Source organism: Salvelinus alpinus, chromosome 26, assembly GCF_045679555.1.
Source record: "Salvelinus alpinus chromosome 26, SLU_Salpinus.1, whole genome shotgun sequence".
In the NCBI taxonomy this organism is placed as follows: domain Eukaryota; kingdom Metazoa; phylum Chordata; class Actinopteri; order Salmoniformes; family Salmonidae; genus Salvelinus; species Salvelinus alpinus.
In genome coordinates, this window is record NC_092111.1 from 35,413,131 (window position 1) to 35,429,306 (window position 16,176).

Below are 16,176 nucleotides of genomic sequence, written 5' to 3' on the forward strand. Positions count from 1 at the left end.
TTTCAACTTCAAAAACATCAAAATGTGTCTGCGTGCATTTCATCTCCTGGGGATGTCATCAAATAAGACTGTAATGTAGGAGATATTTTATTTATATATTATATACATTTTTTTAACTTCCCACAAGCCACCATCACGTCAGAGCTGGTGGCTTGTGGGATCATGTAAAGCTTGTTTAGAGGTAGTGTGCTGACAGGATTACCAGGGTTAACTGAGCTATACATTAACGAAGCATCTGCTGGGCCTTTCCCGACAATGTTTGTCACCACTATCTCTAGTCCTCTATCTCCTGTCTTCTATCATCTTTGTTAACACTTAGTTTCACTAAGTCCCTCGACACAATCTACTTTAATTGGAAATGGTGACAAAGTCAAACCCCCTGTCTCTAAGGAGTGTTAGGTTAAAGTCAAACCCCCTGTCTCTAAGGAGTGTTAGGTCAAAGTCAAACCCCCTGTCTCTAAGGAGTGTTAGGTCAAAGTCAAACCCTCTGTCTCTAAGGAGTGTTAGGTTAAAGTCAAACCCTCTGTCTCTAAGGAGTGTTAGGTTAAAGTCAAACCCTCTGTCTCTAAGGAGTGTTAGGTCAAAGTCAAACCCTCTGTCTCTAAGGAGTGTTAGGTTAAAGTCAAACCCTCTGTCTCTAAGGAGTGTTAGGTCAAAGTCAAACCCTCTGTCTCTAAGGAGTGTTAGGTCAAAGTCAAACCCTCTGTCTCTAAGGAGTGTTAGGTTAAAGTCAAACCCTCTGTCTCTAAGGAGTGTTAGGTCAAAGTCAAACCCTCTGTCTCTAAGGAGTGTTAGGTTAAAGTCAAACCCTCTGTCTCTAAGGAGTGTTAGGTCAAAGTCAAACCCTCTGTCTCTAAGGAGTGTTAGGTCAAAGTCAAACCCTCTGTCTCTAAGGAGTGTTAGGTCAAAGTCAAACCCTCTGTCTCTAAGGAGTGTTAGGTTAAAGTCAAACCCTCTGTCTCTAAGGAGTGTTAGGTCAAAGTCAAACCCTCTGTCTCTAAGGAGTGTTAGGTCAAAGTCAAACCCTCTGTCTCTAAGGAGTGTTAGGTTAAAGTCAAACCCTCTGTCTCTAAGGAGTGTTAGGTTAAAGTCAAACCCTCTGTCTCTAGGAGTGTTAGGTCAAAGTCAAACCCTCTGTCTCTAAGGAGTGTTAGGTCAAAGTCAAACCCTCTGTCTCTAAGGAGTGTTAGGTCAAAGTCAAACCCTCTGTCTCTAAGGAGTGTTAGGTCAAAGTCAAACCCTCTGTCTCTAAGGAGTGTTAGGTCAAAGTCAAACCCTCTGTCTCTAAGGAGTGTTAGGTCAAAGTCAAACCCTCTGTCTCTAAGGAGTGTTAGGTCAAAGTCAAACCCTCTGTCTCTAAGGAGTGTTAGGTCAAAGTCAAACCCTCTGTCTCTAAGGAGTGTTAGGTCAAAGTCAAACCCTCTGTCTCTAAGGAGTGTTAGGTCAAAGTCAAACCCTCTGTCTCTAAGGAGTGTTAGGTTAAAGTCAAACCCTCTGTCTCTAAGGAGTGTTAGGTCAAAGTCAAACCCTCTGTCTCTAAGGAGTGTTAGGTTAAAGTCAAACCCTCTGTCTCTAAGGAGTGTTAGGTCAAAGTCAAACCCTCTGTCTCTAAGGAGTGTTAGGCCAAAGTCAAACCCTCTGTCTCTAAGGAGTGTTAGGTCAAAGTCAAACCCTCTGTCTCTAAGGAGTGTTAGGTCAAAGTCAAACCCTCTGTCTCTAAGGAGTGTTAGGTCAAAGTCAAACCCTCTGTCTCTATAGAATGTTAGTCAACATAATGGAAACATGTAACATGTTTCACCTTCACCATAACTGCTTCCTGTGAGGTCAATATTCCAACAAACCATCAATCTCTGGAGGGAGACCAATGTGGAGATGTAACAGGATAGGATTTGAGCTCGATGGATGTGGGGGCTAGATAACACACCTCTCTTACTGATAAGCATCTGCACATTCTACACTAGTATGTCGGGTTAATAACTACTCTGATGCAGGGAAGAAGCAGGATGAGTAAGTCTATGGCTATGTCCCAATTATCTCTCCTTCCCCCTAAAGTGTGCACTTGTTGGATTTAAAAAGGCAGTGACTGGTAAATGAAAACTCCCTCTAGCCCATGTCTACACTAAAACCTATTATTTTACGTTTCTGGAGAGTAGTGAACGAGTGAACACTTCAGGAGAAAGGAGAGAGAATTGGGACACAACCTATGAGTACTCTGACCCTTGTCCTTCACACAGTAATACACAGTAATAAACAGTAATACACATTGGCCATTAACTGAATGTGATAACTTCCGATGTAGTGATGGTGGCAACTTGACTGTTTGAATACACCTAACAGGCAACAGGATGAACATTGTATCATGGTATGTTCTGCATGATAGGCAATAAAATAAACATTCTATTAACTGTATATTGTCTCTGTATGACGTCTCCCATTGTGTAACGCGGTGTTTACGTTATGACGCAAAAGTTACGTATTGAGATCAGGCTGGTCTCAAACACTCCCTGAATTGAACAGTTTTTTATTTTCCCCAGCAAAAGGAAAGGCCTTGCAGCAGCAATGACGTTGTATGCGGCTCTAAACTGGCAGAACCAGGGCGTCCGTTTAAAACATCACAAGAGTGCTGTCGCAGAGAGAGAGAGAGAGGTAGGTGGACTAATGTCTGAAAATTGAATTAAGGCACAACACCCTGCAATTCTCTCCCACCAAGGTTAAAACAGGGAACGCAATATAAATAAATTGGTGCTCTAAAATAGTGTCTGACAAAAATAAATGAAGCAATATTGTTCCGTGCTGTAAGCAGCCATTACCAATTTCTTACCTCAAGGAAGAGGGCATTGTGATCTAGCCACTGAGACGCTGCTGCGACATTTCGAAAATAAATCATTTCACTTTTACATCAAGTTTTTTTCAGGGAAGTGATTTGAAGCTCATTACACGTTTTGGGGAAAGAATTTCTATAATTAAGAATACTACATGGTTTTTGTCAACATTTACTCGATAATATACAAGACTGAGTTGTTCATTTTAAGGAGCAATAAGGCCACAAGGTTTGTATAAAAAACTGCAGTGTATTGGTTAACTTCTATTACTAAGTATTGGAGATAAAATTAGGTTTCCCGGACCCAGAGTAAGCCTAATGGTGGACTAAAAAGCAGGTTCAATGGAGAATTTCCTTGGAAGTGCTTCTTGGTCCAGGAAATCAACCCTTATAGTTTTAAGAGATTGTAGTGGTTGTGTGATGTGTTTTAATGTTGTCAGAACTCGTTTTTAAAGATCCTCCACGAGAGCTACGGCACAAATTGAAAAAAGGTAGCTGGAAGCAAAGCTATAACTGTCTCCTTTTCAGTCAGATCAACTTAAAGTGGTTTCTGATGCTAAAACAGACTTGATAGATGAAGCATCATGTGTTACTAATTATTCATATATATATATATATATATATATATATAAAAGTCAACATTTACTGCCAGATTTTGTTTACGTCAAATTAAATCTTGAGGGTCATTTGTCCAAAAATATCTAAACTCTTTCAGAACACTAAATGAAAAAATACTCTTGATTTATTGAAAACAACATGCCAAAAACCGAGGCCGTGCAGAAACAAAAACGACTTCTCCACAGTTTTTCCGGCTCTGTCCCAGATTTTTCAAAATGGTAAAATGCCAACCCCTCAAAAAACTGTCAAAATGGAAGACAACATCTCTATGGCACCACAAGGCTCCCTTCCATCCATCATTGACATGGGAATATATCCAAACAATTTCATAACAGCCTCCTGAACATTCAGGAGTGTCTCAAAATGTAACTTTAGGGTAAGAAACTAACTGCCAGGACTAAACTTTAAGGCTCTTGTAGGTTTTATGTTTCTGGCCCTGGCCATGGATCCTGTAATAGTCAGGCCAGTGCATTGGTACTCTCATCTAGTCAGACGGAGTGCTTGTGGGCTGGTCATTGCAGGTTTGTGACAAGGGTCTAGTTTGAATATTTCTAAATTCATCCCTTTCTTCCCACTTGGCACAAACTGGTTGAATCAATGTTATTTATTTGTTATTATTTCATTTACATTTTTGGGTATTTTACCTCCTTTTTCTCCCCAATTTCGATCTTGTCTCATCGCTGCAACTCCCCAACGGGCTCGGGAGGTGAAGGTCGAGTCATGTGTCCTATGAAACATGACACGCCAAACCTCGCCTATTAGCAACCGTCCACTTAACCCAGAAGCCAGCCGCCACAACGTGTCGGAGGAAACACCGTTCAACTGAAAACCGAGGTCAGCCTGCAGGCGCCCGGCTCGCCACAAGGAGTCGCTAGAGCATCATGAGCCAAATAAATCGCCCCCCTGGCCAAACCCTGCCCTAACTCGGACGATGCTACGCCAATTGTGTGCCGCCCTACGGGACTCCCGATCACGGCCGGTTGTGATACAGACCGGGATCGAACCCTGGTCTGTAGTGACTCCTCTAGAACTGCGATGCAGTGCCTTAGATTTCTGGGCCACTCGGGAGGCCCCAATCAACATTAACATATTGTGACATGGAATCTACATGGAAAATACTCATTTATTTGGACTGTTATTTTGAGGGTGGAATTTCAACCACAGGTTTATGTCATCATTCTAACGAATTTTCAACTAATTTTGTATAAAATATGTTGAATTTGTACCTTTGAAACAACGTCTGATCTTCAACGTTATGTCCACTATCAGATGAAAAAATAGTAGGCTGGACAGCACCTCCTACTGGAAAGTTGATCTATCTACATCTACAGTTGAACTTTGGTCTCCCATACAGGATTTTAACCAAGCCCTGCTTAGCTTTGATATTTGATATTTGTTACTGGTTGAGAGGGAGCTGCAATGGATGGATAGCAGCCGTTTTATGGGCTCCTGACCAACTGCTATTTTGTGTGTTTTTTTAAGCTGATCGGATCTTTTTTGGTACATAATGTCTCCGCCATAATATCCTATGAACGAAAACAGCTTCTGCAGATCATAACAGCAATCACTAACCTCGATTTGAATGACAATTTCTACTCTGGACGTTCTGCTTACTCTGGACTATGCCTTAATCCCCCGGACTAGGAAGAGGAAGCGATGGTGCAGAGGCAGACGATACTTATCGCTTATCGCATTGTCAATAATGGTCTGCAGCCTCGGGTAAGATTAAGGGGGAAGGGTGTGTCCTTTTGTTAACAACAGCTGGTGAGCAATCTCTAATGTTAAGGAAGTTTTGAGTTTTCTTGCCTGAGTTAGAATACATCATGATAAGCTGCAGACCATACTATTTACAAATAGAGTTTTCATCTATATTTTTCATAGCTGTTTATTTATTACCACAAAACGATGCTGGCACTAAGACCGCACTCATTGAGCTGTATCGGGCCATAAGAAAACCATTTTCTGCTGATTTTAGTGTAGGAAAACTGAAATTAGTTTTACATCATTTTTACTGAGGTAAAAACTGTGCAACTACGGGCAACAAATAAAAGTTAATTAACCAAAGTTTATCACTCCACACACATAAATGCCTACAAGGCTTTCCCTCGCCCTCCCATTGGCACATTTGACCATAAATATAGCCTCCTGATTCCTACTTACATGAAAAAACGAAACCAGGAAGTACCAGTGATGTGCTCAATGTTTCACTAGCACAGGCTGGAATGTTCCAGGATTTATCCGGTAACATTAAGCAATTTACCACATCAATCACCGGCTTCATTAATAAGTGCCTCGACGACGACATCCCCACAGTGACTGTACGTACATATCCCAACCAAAAGCCATGGACTACAGGCAACATCCGCACTGAGCTAAAGGCTAGAGCTGCAGTTTTCAAGGAGCGGGACACTAAATCCTACTACGCCCTCCAGTGAGTCATAAACAGGCAAAGCAGCAATACAGGACTAAGATCGAATCCTACTAGGCCGTCTCTGACACTCGTCGGATATGGCAGGGTTTGCAAACGTGTTATGCCAGGACAACAACCTGTCCCTCAACTTCAGCAAGACAAAGGAGATGATCGTGGAATACAGGAAACAGAGGGCCGAGCACACCCCCATCCACATTGACAGAGCTGTAGTGGAGCGGGTTGAGAGATTCAAGCTCCTCAATGTCCAGATCACTAAGGAATTAACATGTTCAAAACACACCAACACAGTCATGAAGAAGGCACGACAATGCCTCTTCCACCTCAGGAGGCTAAAAATATTGGGCAGATCCTCAAAAAGTTCCATTGAGAGCATCTTGACTGGTGGCATCACCGCTTGGTATGGTAACTGTTTGGCATCCGACCTCAAGGCGCTACAGAGGGTAGTGCGTACGGCCCAGTACATCACTGGGGCCAAGCTCCCTGCCACCCAGGACCTCTATATCAGTCTGTGTCAGAGGAAGGCCATAAAAATGATCAAAGACTCCAGCCACCAAAGTCATAGACTCTCTCTGCTAGCGCACTGCTAGAGGTACCGATGCACCACATTTGGAACCAACCTTCTACCCCCAAGCCATAAAACTGCTGAACACCTTCTACCCCCAAGCCATAAAACTGCTGAACAGCTTCTACCCCCAAGCCATAAAACTGCTGAACACCTTCTACCCCCAAGCCATAAAACTGCTGAACACCTTCTACCCCCAAGCCATAAAACTGCTGAACACCTTCTACCCCCAAGCCATAAAACTGCTGAACACCTTCTACCCCCAAGCCATAAAACTGCTGAACACCTTCTACCCCCAAGCCATAAAACTGCTGAACACCTTCTACCCCCAAGCCATAAAACTGCTGAACACCTTCTACCCCCAAGCCATAAAACTGCTGAACACCTTCTACCCCCAAGCCATAAAACTGCTGAACACCTTCTACCCCCAAGCCATAAAACTGCTGAACACCTTCTACCCCCAAGCCATAAAACTGCTGAACACCTTCTACCCCCAAGCCATAAAACTGCTGAACACCTTCTACCCCCAAGCCATAAAACTGCTGAACACCTTCTACCCCCAAGCCATAAAACTGCTGAACACCTTCTACCCCCAAGCCATAAAACTGCTGAACAGCTTCTACCCCCAAGCCATAAAACTGCTGAACAGCTTCTACCCCCAAGCCATAAAACTGCTGAACAGCTTCTACCCCCAAGCCATAAAACTGCTGAACACCTTCTACCCCCAAGCCATAAAACTGCTGAACAGCGTCTACCCCCAAGCCATAAAACTGCTGAACAGCTTCTACCCCCAAGCCATAAAACTGCTGAACAGCTTCTACCCCCAAGCCATAAAACTGCTGAACACCTTCTACCCCCAAGCCATAAAACTGCTGAACACCTTCTACCCCCAAGCCATAAAACTGCTGAACACCTTCTACCCCCAAGCCATAAAACTGCTGAACAGCTTCTACCCCCAAGCCATAAAACTGCTGAACAGCTTCTACCCCCAAGCCATAAAACTGCTGAACAGCTTCTACCCCCAAGCCATAAAACTGCTGAACACCTTCTACCCCCAAGCCATAAAACTGCTGAACAGCGTCTACCCCCAAGCCATAAAACTGCTGAACAGCTTCTACCCCCAAGCCATAAAACTGCTGAACAGCTTCTACCCCCAAGCCATAAAACTGCTGAACACCTTCTACCCCCAAGCCATAAAACTGCTGAACACCTTCTACCCCCAAGCCATAAAACTGCTGAACACCTTCTACCCCCAAGCCATAAAACTGCTGAACACCTTCTACCCCCAAGCCATAAAACTGCTGAACACCTTCTACCCCCAAGCCATAAAACTGCTGAACACCTTCTACCCCCAAGCCATAAAACTGCTAAATAGTTCATCAAAGAGCTACCTGGACTATCTGCATTGACACTTTTTACAGTAACTCTTTTGATTCATCACATATGCTGCTGCTACTGTTAATTATGTATCCTGTTGTCTAGTCACTTTACCCCTACCTACAGTATACTGCTGCTACTGTTAATGATGTATTCTGTTGCCTAGTCACTTTACCCCTACCTACAGTATACTGCTGCTACTGTTAATGATGTATTCTGTTGCCTAGTCACTTTACCCCTACCTACAGTATACTGCTGCTACTGTTAATGATGTATTCTGTTGCCTAGTCACTTTACCCCTACCTACAGTATACTGCTGCTACTGTTAATGATGTATTCTGTTGCCTAGTCACTTTACCCCTACCTACAGTATACTGCTGCTACTGTTAATGATGTATTCTGTTGCCTAGTCACTTTACCCCTACCTACAGTATACTGCTGCTACAGTTAATGATGTATTCTGTTGCCTAGTCACTTTACCCCTACCTACAGTATACTGCTGCTACTGTTAATGATGTATTCTGTTGCCTAGTCACTTTACCCCTACCTACAGTATACTGCTGCTACTGTTAATGATGTATTCTGTTGCCTAGTCACTTTACCCCTACCTACAGTATACTGCTGCTACTGTTAATGATGTATTCTGTTGCCTAGTCACTTTACCCCTACCTACAGTATACTGCTGTTACTGTGTATTATCTATCCTGTTGTCTAGTCACTTTACCCCTACCTACAGTATACTGCTGTTACTGTCTATTATCTATCCTGTTGCCTAGTCACTTTACCCCTACCTACAGTAAACTGCTGCTACTGTCTATTATCTATCCTGTTGCCTAGTCACTTTACCCCTACATGTACATATATACCTCAATCACCTCGTAGCCCTGCACAGCGACTCAGTACTGGTACCCCGTCTATATAGCCAAGGTATCATGGACTCTGTACTGGTAACCCATCTATATAGCCAAGTTATCATGGACTCTGTACTCGTACCCTGTCTATATAGCCAAGTTATCATTGACTCTGTACTGGTACCACGTCTATATAGCCAAGTTATCATGGACGCTGTACTGGTACCACGTCTATATAGCCAAGTTATCATTGACTCTGTACTGGTACCCTGTCTATATAGCCAAGTTATAATGGACTCTGTACTGGTACCCCGTCTATATAGCCAAGTTATCATGGACGCTGTACTGGTACCCTGTCTATATAGCCAAGTTTTCATTGACTCTGTACTGGTAGCCTGTCTATATAGCCAAGTTATCATTGACTCAGTGCTGGTACCCTGTCTATATAGCCAAGTTATAATGGACTCTGTACTGGTACCACGTCTATATAGCCAAGTTATCATTGACTCAGTGCTGGTACCCTGTCTATATAGCCAAGTTATCATGGACTCTGTACTGGTACCAAGTCTATATAGCCAAGTTATCATTGACTCTGTACTGGTACCACGTCTATATAGCCAAGTTATCATTGACTCAGTACTGGTACCCTGTCTATATAGCCAAGTTATCATTGACTCTGTACTGGTACCCCGTCTATATAGCCAAGTTATCATTGACTCTGTACTGGTACCCCGTCTATATAGCCAAGTTATCATTGACTCTGTACTGGTACCACGTCTATATAGCCAAGTTATCATTGACTCTGTACTGGTACCCTGTCTATATAGCCAAGTTATAATGGACTCTGTACTGGTACCCCGTCTATATAGTCAAGTTATCATGGACGCTATACTGGTACCACGTCTATATAGCCAAGTTATAATGGACTCTGTACTGGTACCCTGTCTATATAGCCAAGTTTTCATTGACTCTGTACTGGTACCCTGTCTATATAGCCAAGTTATAATGGACTCTGTACTGGTACCCTGTCTATATAGCCAAGTTATAATGGACTCTGTACTGGTACCCTGTCTATATAGCCAAGTTATCATTGACTCGGTACTGGTACCCCATCTATATAGCCAAGTTATCATGGACTCTGTACTGGTACCCTGTCTATATAGCCAAGTTATAATGGACTCTGTACTGGTACCCCGTCTATATAGCCAAGTTATCATGGACGCTGTACTGGTACCCTGTCTATATAGCCAAGTTATAATGGACTCTGTACTGGTACCACGTCTATATAGCCAAGTTATAATGGACTCTGTACTGGTACCCTGTCTATATAGCCAAGTTATAATGGACTCTGTACTGGTACCACGTCTATATAGCCAAGTTATCATGGACGCTGTACTGGTACCCTGTCTATATAGCCAAGTTTTCATTGACTCTGTACTGGTACCCTGTCTATATAGCCAAGTTATCATTGACTCTGTACTGGTACCCTGTCTATATAGCCAAGTTATCATTGACTCGGTACTGGTACCCCATCTATATAGCCAAGTTATCATGGACTCTGTACTGGTACCCTGTCTATATAGCCAAGTTATAATGGACTCTGTACTGGTACCCTGTCTATATAGCCAAGTTTTCATTGACTCTGTACTGGTACCCCATCTATATAGCCAAGTTATCATGGACTCTGTACTGGTACCAAGTCTATATAGTCAAGTTATCATTGACTCGGTACTGGTACCACGTCTATATAGCCAAGTTATCATGGACTCTGTATTATTAAATATTACTGAAAATGTTCACGTTAAAATGCCATGGTGTGACCAGTGGTTTCCTTCCTTCCTTTATTCCTTTATTCCTTCCTTTATTCCTTCCTTCCTTCCTTGAGGTGATCACAGATCTGACGTGACATGATGCAATGCAGCGACAATGCAGCGAAATCCTTAGTATCACCTATCAGGCGACAGGCGACAGAGGCGCCAGGCGACAGAGGCGACAGAGGCGACAGAGGCGACAGGCACCAGGCGACAGAGGCGACAGGCGACAGAGGCGACAGGCGACAGAGGCGACATGCGACAGAGGCGACAGGCGACAGAGGCGACAGGCGACAGAGGCGACAGAGGCGACAGGCAACAGAGGCGACAGGCGACAGAGGCGACAGGCGACAGAGGCGACAGGCGATAGGGAAGGTCAGTACATGACATTGAATGGAGGGAGAAATTGGTTTGTTCTCCTACTTTATGACTGGACAGTAACATTTTAGCTTTGACAAAACCATGAGTTCAAAGTGAGTATCTAACTTCATATCAAAAGTAACACCCAGTAGAGAACACACACTGTCCCTACGTAAGGGAACAATCAGGCCTGGGATCATGGTATTGTAAAATCTGGGGAGTAATGTATCTGTGCTTGATTGAGGTTGCCTGCCACAATGGAACCAACAGAATAGTCCCGTAAGTCTCTCTGTCTTTCCTCAGACTCAAGAAAACAATCAAAGTATTTGAAAGATTTCATTTACAATCTTACCCAGGTCTGTGGTGATACAGTATATGGCACCTGAATATACAGTAATTGAGCTAAAATATACAGATATTCATAAATATTTTTTAAATAATTTATACAGAATATTTGGATGTGTTCTGACCCACCTCTGCAAACAACCGTACAAAGAGAATGTGAATGAATACACAGGCCTACATGTAGCTAAAACATTGGCTAGCCATAAGACTGCATTTCCACTTTATCGCCCTCATTCTGCCCCGTTACGAGCGCTGCTGTTTGATATTTGCTCTGGGTAATGACATGTTTAATTTGTTCCTGAATCCTTCAGTCATCGCCTGTGGATAAATAATTGTCAATTACTCATATCAATTACGAGGCATGCCGCTGCCCGGGGTCTTTGGAGACAGCGATCGCAGGGCTCTTCCACCCTCTTTTATTACAAATGTGGTTATGAGCTGAATCAATCCAGGTGCCATGTGGGGCTGCTGTGTTCATCACTAACAGCTCCCTGTAGGTCCATCATTTCCCTTTACAACAGCCTTCCTCGACTGTCTCTACCCCCCCTCTCTCTTCCTCGACTGTCTCTACCTCCCCTCTCTCTACCTCCCCTCTCTCTTCCTCTCCTCTCTCTTCCTCCCCTCTCTCTTCCTCGACTGTCTCTACCTCTCCTCTCTCTACCTCTCCTCTCTCTTCCTCTCCTCTCTCTTCCTCTCCTCTGTCTTCCTCGACTGTCTCTACATCTCCTCTCTCTTCCTCGACTGTCTCTACCTCCCCTCTCTCTTCCTCGACTGTCTCTACCTCCCCTCTCTCTTCCTCGACTGTCTCTACCTCCCCTCTCTCTTCCTCAACTGTCTCTACCTCTCCTCTCTCTTCCTCCCCTCTCTCTTCCTCCCCTCTCTCTTCCTATCCTCTCTCTTCCTCTCCTGTCTCTACCTCCCCTCTCTCTTCCTCCCCTCTCTCTTCCCCTCCTTTCTCTTCTTCTCCTCTCTCTACCCCTCCTCTCTTCCTCTCCTCTCTCTTCCTCTCCTCTCTCTTCCTCTTCCTCTCCTCTCTCTTCCTCTCCTCTCTACCTCGACTGTCTCTACCTCGACTGTCTCTACCTCCCCTCTCTCTTCCTCTCCTCTCTCTACCTCAACTGTCTCTACCTCCCCTCTCTCTTCCTCTCCTCTCGCTTCCTCTCCTCTCTCTTCCTCTCCTCTCTTTTCCTCCCCTCTCTCTTCCTCTCCTCTCTCTTCCTCTCCTCTCTCTTCCTCCCCTCTCTCTTCCTCTCCTCTCTCTTCATCCCCTCTCTCTTCCTCTCCTCTCTCTCCCTCTCCTCTCTCTACCTCTCCTCTCTCTTCCTCTCCTCTCTCTTCCTCCCCTCTCTCTTCCTCTCCTCTCTCTTCTTCTCCTCTCTCTTCCTCTCCTCTCTCTTCCTCCCTCGCTCTCTCATTCACTCAGTCTCTCTTGCTATCAGTTTTTCTCTCTTATAAGTCTCTCTCTGTCTTTCTCTCTGTCTTTTTTCTTCTTTCTCTCTCCCCATTCCTGCACTCTCTCTCTCTGTCTCTGTCTCTCTCACTGTCTCTCTCACTGTCTCTCTCACTGTCTCTGTCTCTCTCACTGTCTCTCTCACAGCCTCTCTCACAGTCTCTCTCACTGTCTCTCTCTGTCTCTTTCTCTCTCACTGTCTCTCTCACAGCCTCTCTCACAGTCTCTCTCACTGTCTCTCTCTGTCTCTTTCTCTCTCACTTTCTCTCTCATTGTCTCTCTCACTGTCTCTCTCACTGTCTCTCTCTGTCTCTTTCTCTCTCACTGTCTCTCTCATTGTCTCTCTCACTGTCTCTCTCACTGTCTCTCTCACTGTCTCTCTCTGTCTCTTTCTCTCTCACTGTCTCTCTCATTTTCTCTCTCACTGTCTCTCTCACTGTCTCTCTCACTGTCTCTCTCACTGTCTCTCTCTGTCTCTTTCTCTCTCACTGTCTCTCTCATTGTCTCTCTCACTGTCTCTCTCACTGTCTCTCTCATTGTCTCTCTCACTGTCTCTCTCATTGTCTCTCTCACTGTCTCTCTCACTGTCTCTCTCACTGTCTCTCTCACAGCCTCTCTCATTGTCTCTCTCACAGTCTCTCTCACAGTCTCTCTCACTGTCTCTCTCACTGTCTCTCTCACTGTCTCTCTCACTGTCTCTCTCACTGTCTATCTCTCTCAATGTTTTTCAATTTCAATTGAAGGGCTTTATTGGCATGGAAAATGTATGTTTACATTGCCAAAGCAAGTGAAAAAGATAATAAACTAAATTGAAATAAACAATAAAAAATGTACAGTAAACATTACACTCACAAAAGTTCCAAAAGAATAAAGACATTTTCAAATGTCATATTGTGTACATATACAGTGTTGTAATGATGTGCATGATCTCTCTCCCCCTCTCTCCCTCTCTCTCCCCCTCCCTTCCTCCCTCCCTTTCAGTCTCTATCCCCCTCTCCCTTCACACATCTCCCTTTCTCTCTCTCTCTGAGTACACCTCTGAGAGGTAACAGACAGCAGAGCCACAGTATGGGATCCCATAAAACCAGGAGAACCCTCGACCCCCCAATCACCACCCTTCTGGAGGATACACCCAGGCACACAAACACACACGTGTGCACCCACAAACACCCACAGACACACACAAAAAGACACACACATACACACACACAATCTCTCTGCAGTGTTCTAGTGCGCACATGTCAACGCTGTGGATTAAACTCAAGTACACCCGTTAAAGGAGGAACCCTGCAAATAAAAATACACTGCCCAACAATATAACTACAGTAACTAGCAAATGCCATCATCCAGCCTCACATAAAACAGCATGTGGAGCCTTGAACACACTGTACGGCTGGGGTGATGGAGAGAGAGAGGGCAGAGGAAAGAGAGAGGGAGAGAGAGAGAGGGTGGGACAGAGGAGAGAGAGGAGAGAGAGAGGGCAGAGGAGAGAGAGAGGGCAGAGGAAAGAGAGAGGGAGAGAGAGAAAGAGAGGGTGGGACAGAGGAGAGAGAGAGGAGAGAGAGAGGGCAGAGGAGAGAGAGAGGGCAGAGGAAAGAGAGATGGAGAGAGAGAGGGTGGGACAAAGGAGAGAGAGAGGAGAGAGAGAGAGGGCAGAGGTAAGAGAGAGGAGAGAGAGAGAGGGCAGAGGAAAGAGAGAGGAGAGAGAGAGGATGGGACAGAGGAGAGAGAGAGGAGAGAGAGAGGGCAGAGGAGAGAGAGATGGCAGAGGAAAGAGAGAGGGAGAGAGAGAAAGAGAGGTGGGACAGAGGAGAGAGAGAGGGCAGAGGAGGGAGAGGGCAGAGGAAAGAGAGATGGAGAGAGAGAGGGTGGGACAAAGGAGAGAGAGAGGAGAGAGAGAGAGGGCAGAGGAAAGAGAGAGGAGAGAGAGAGAGGGCAGAGGAAAGAGAGAGGAGAGAGAGAGAGGGCAGAGGAAAGAGAGAGGAGAGAGAGAGGATGGGACAGAGGAGAGAGAGAGGAGAGAGAGAGGGCAGAGGAGAGAGAGAGGAGAGAGAGAGGGCAGAGGCAGATCTTATGGAAGGCCAGGAGGAGCAGGTAAAGGGTCTTCACCTGCCTCCCTACTGGATCATCACTGGATGAGGGATCTGGTCAAAAGCAGTGCACTATATATTGAATAGGGCGAGGGCTCTGGTCAAATGCAGTGCACTATATATGGAATAGAGTTAGGACTACAGGGCATTTCCCAAGGGTTGGCCTGCGTAATAACACATTAACACTATTTTGTAGGATTAATATTACATTTCAGTACAACATCTCTCTCTCTCGCTCTCTCTCTCTCTCTCTCTCTCTCTCTCTCTCTCTCTCTCTCTCTCTCTCTCTCTCTCTCTCTCTCTCTCTCTCTCTCTCTCTCTCTCTCTCTCTCTCTCTCTCTCTCTCTCTCTCTCTCTCTCTCTCTCTCTCTCTCTCTCTCTCTCTCTCTCTCTCTGTTGGTTAGTGCAGCCTACCTTGTTGGGGTTGGTGGCGGTGAGAATCCAGACACACTGAGCGTTGGACTCATACTGGATGGGGAAGTTGGGAGAAGTGAATGTACCAGCAGGACCTTGAAGATTAGATCCGCATGTTTTCACTGTAACAAAATGAAAAAGAGATGGAGAGATAGAAAGAGAAGGAGAGAGAAATAAATAATAATGGTTATTAATTTAACATTTTGACATTTAACAACCTGGCAAACACAAAAGTTGTGGTTAATTAGAGACAGATGTTGCCAAATGCCACAGGGTGTGTGTGTGTGTGTGTGTGTGTGTGTGTGTGTGTGTGTGTGTGTGTGTGTGTGTGTGTGTGTGTGTGTGTGTGTGTGTGTGTGTGTGTGTGTGTGTAAGACAGCACTTTAGGTCTACGGATTTGGCTCACATTGAATGCTCGTATTAATGAAATATCGGCAGAACATCGAGAAAGTCAGGTTGAATGGCCCTAAGATTCCTACCAAGAATTATACTTTTAAATATTCTGCCTGCTGCTATCTGAACCAGATTTGTTTCCTGCAGTCAAATGACCAAATTGCCATCTAGTGGCCCCATGGGAGGAATGTTGTTACCTCAGAAAATCCAGTGTTTCTGTCAAACAGTTTTGTTATATTTGAGTCTTCTGTGATGTACAGTATATAGTGTAATATTAGAACGCAAACTCGAAAATCCAAACATTTAACTCTATATGTGACATGGTACAGGTGTCTTCTTTTGTTAAGCCCATAACCATGTGTGTGAGGTGTTTACTTCTGTTTCAAAGTAGATTTGTTAAAGACGACCAAGAAACACTGCAGTAAAAGATTAAAGAGATTGAATGGGATCTTAAACACTTACAAATTCACATTTCATAAAGTACCGTTTGGAGTTTGTAACATATCATCCCCCCACAAAAGAATTTGCAGGACGTAATATATCATATGAAATGGACGTCATTGTTCACAATTATGAACAATTTTCAGGGTCCCGTTTGGCTCGTGAGTGCTACATTCGAAAACCACACCGTGAACCTTAAGCTATGGTTTCAG

At 44.4% G+C, this 16,176-nt stretch overlaps 1 protein-coding gene across 2 annotated transcripts in view; it reads right to left on the reverse strand.

The window, feature by feature from the left end:
- Positions 1-16,176, reverse strand: part of LOC139555242 (CUB and sushi domain-containing protein 3-like) — a 773,621-nt gene that overhangs the window by 350,920 nt on the left and 406,525 nt on the right. For both annotated transcript variants that reach the window (XM_071368883.1, XM_071368882.1), the window contains exon 10: positions 15,131-15,252. In XM_071368883.1, the coding sequence (XP_071224984.1) occupies positions 15,131-15,252 (122 nt within the window). The remainder of the gene's footprint in view (positions 1-15,130; positions 15,253-16,176) is intronic.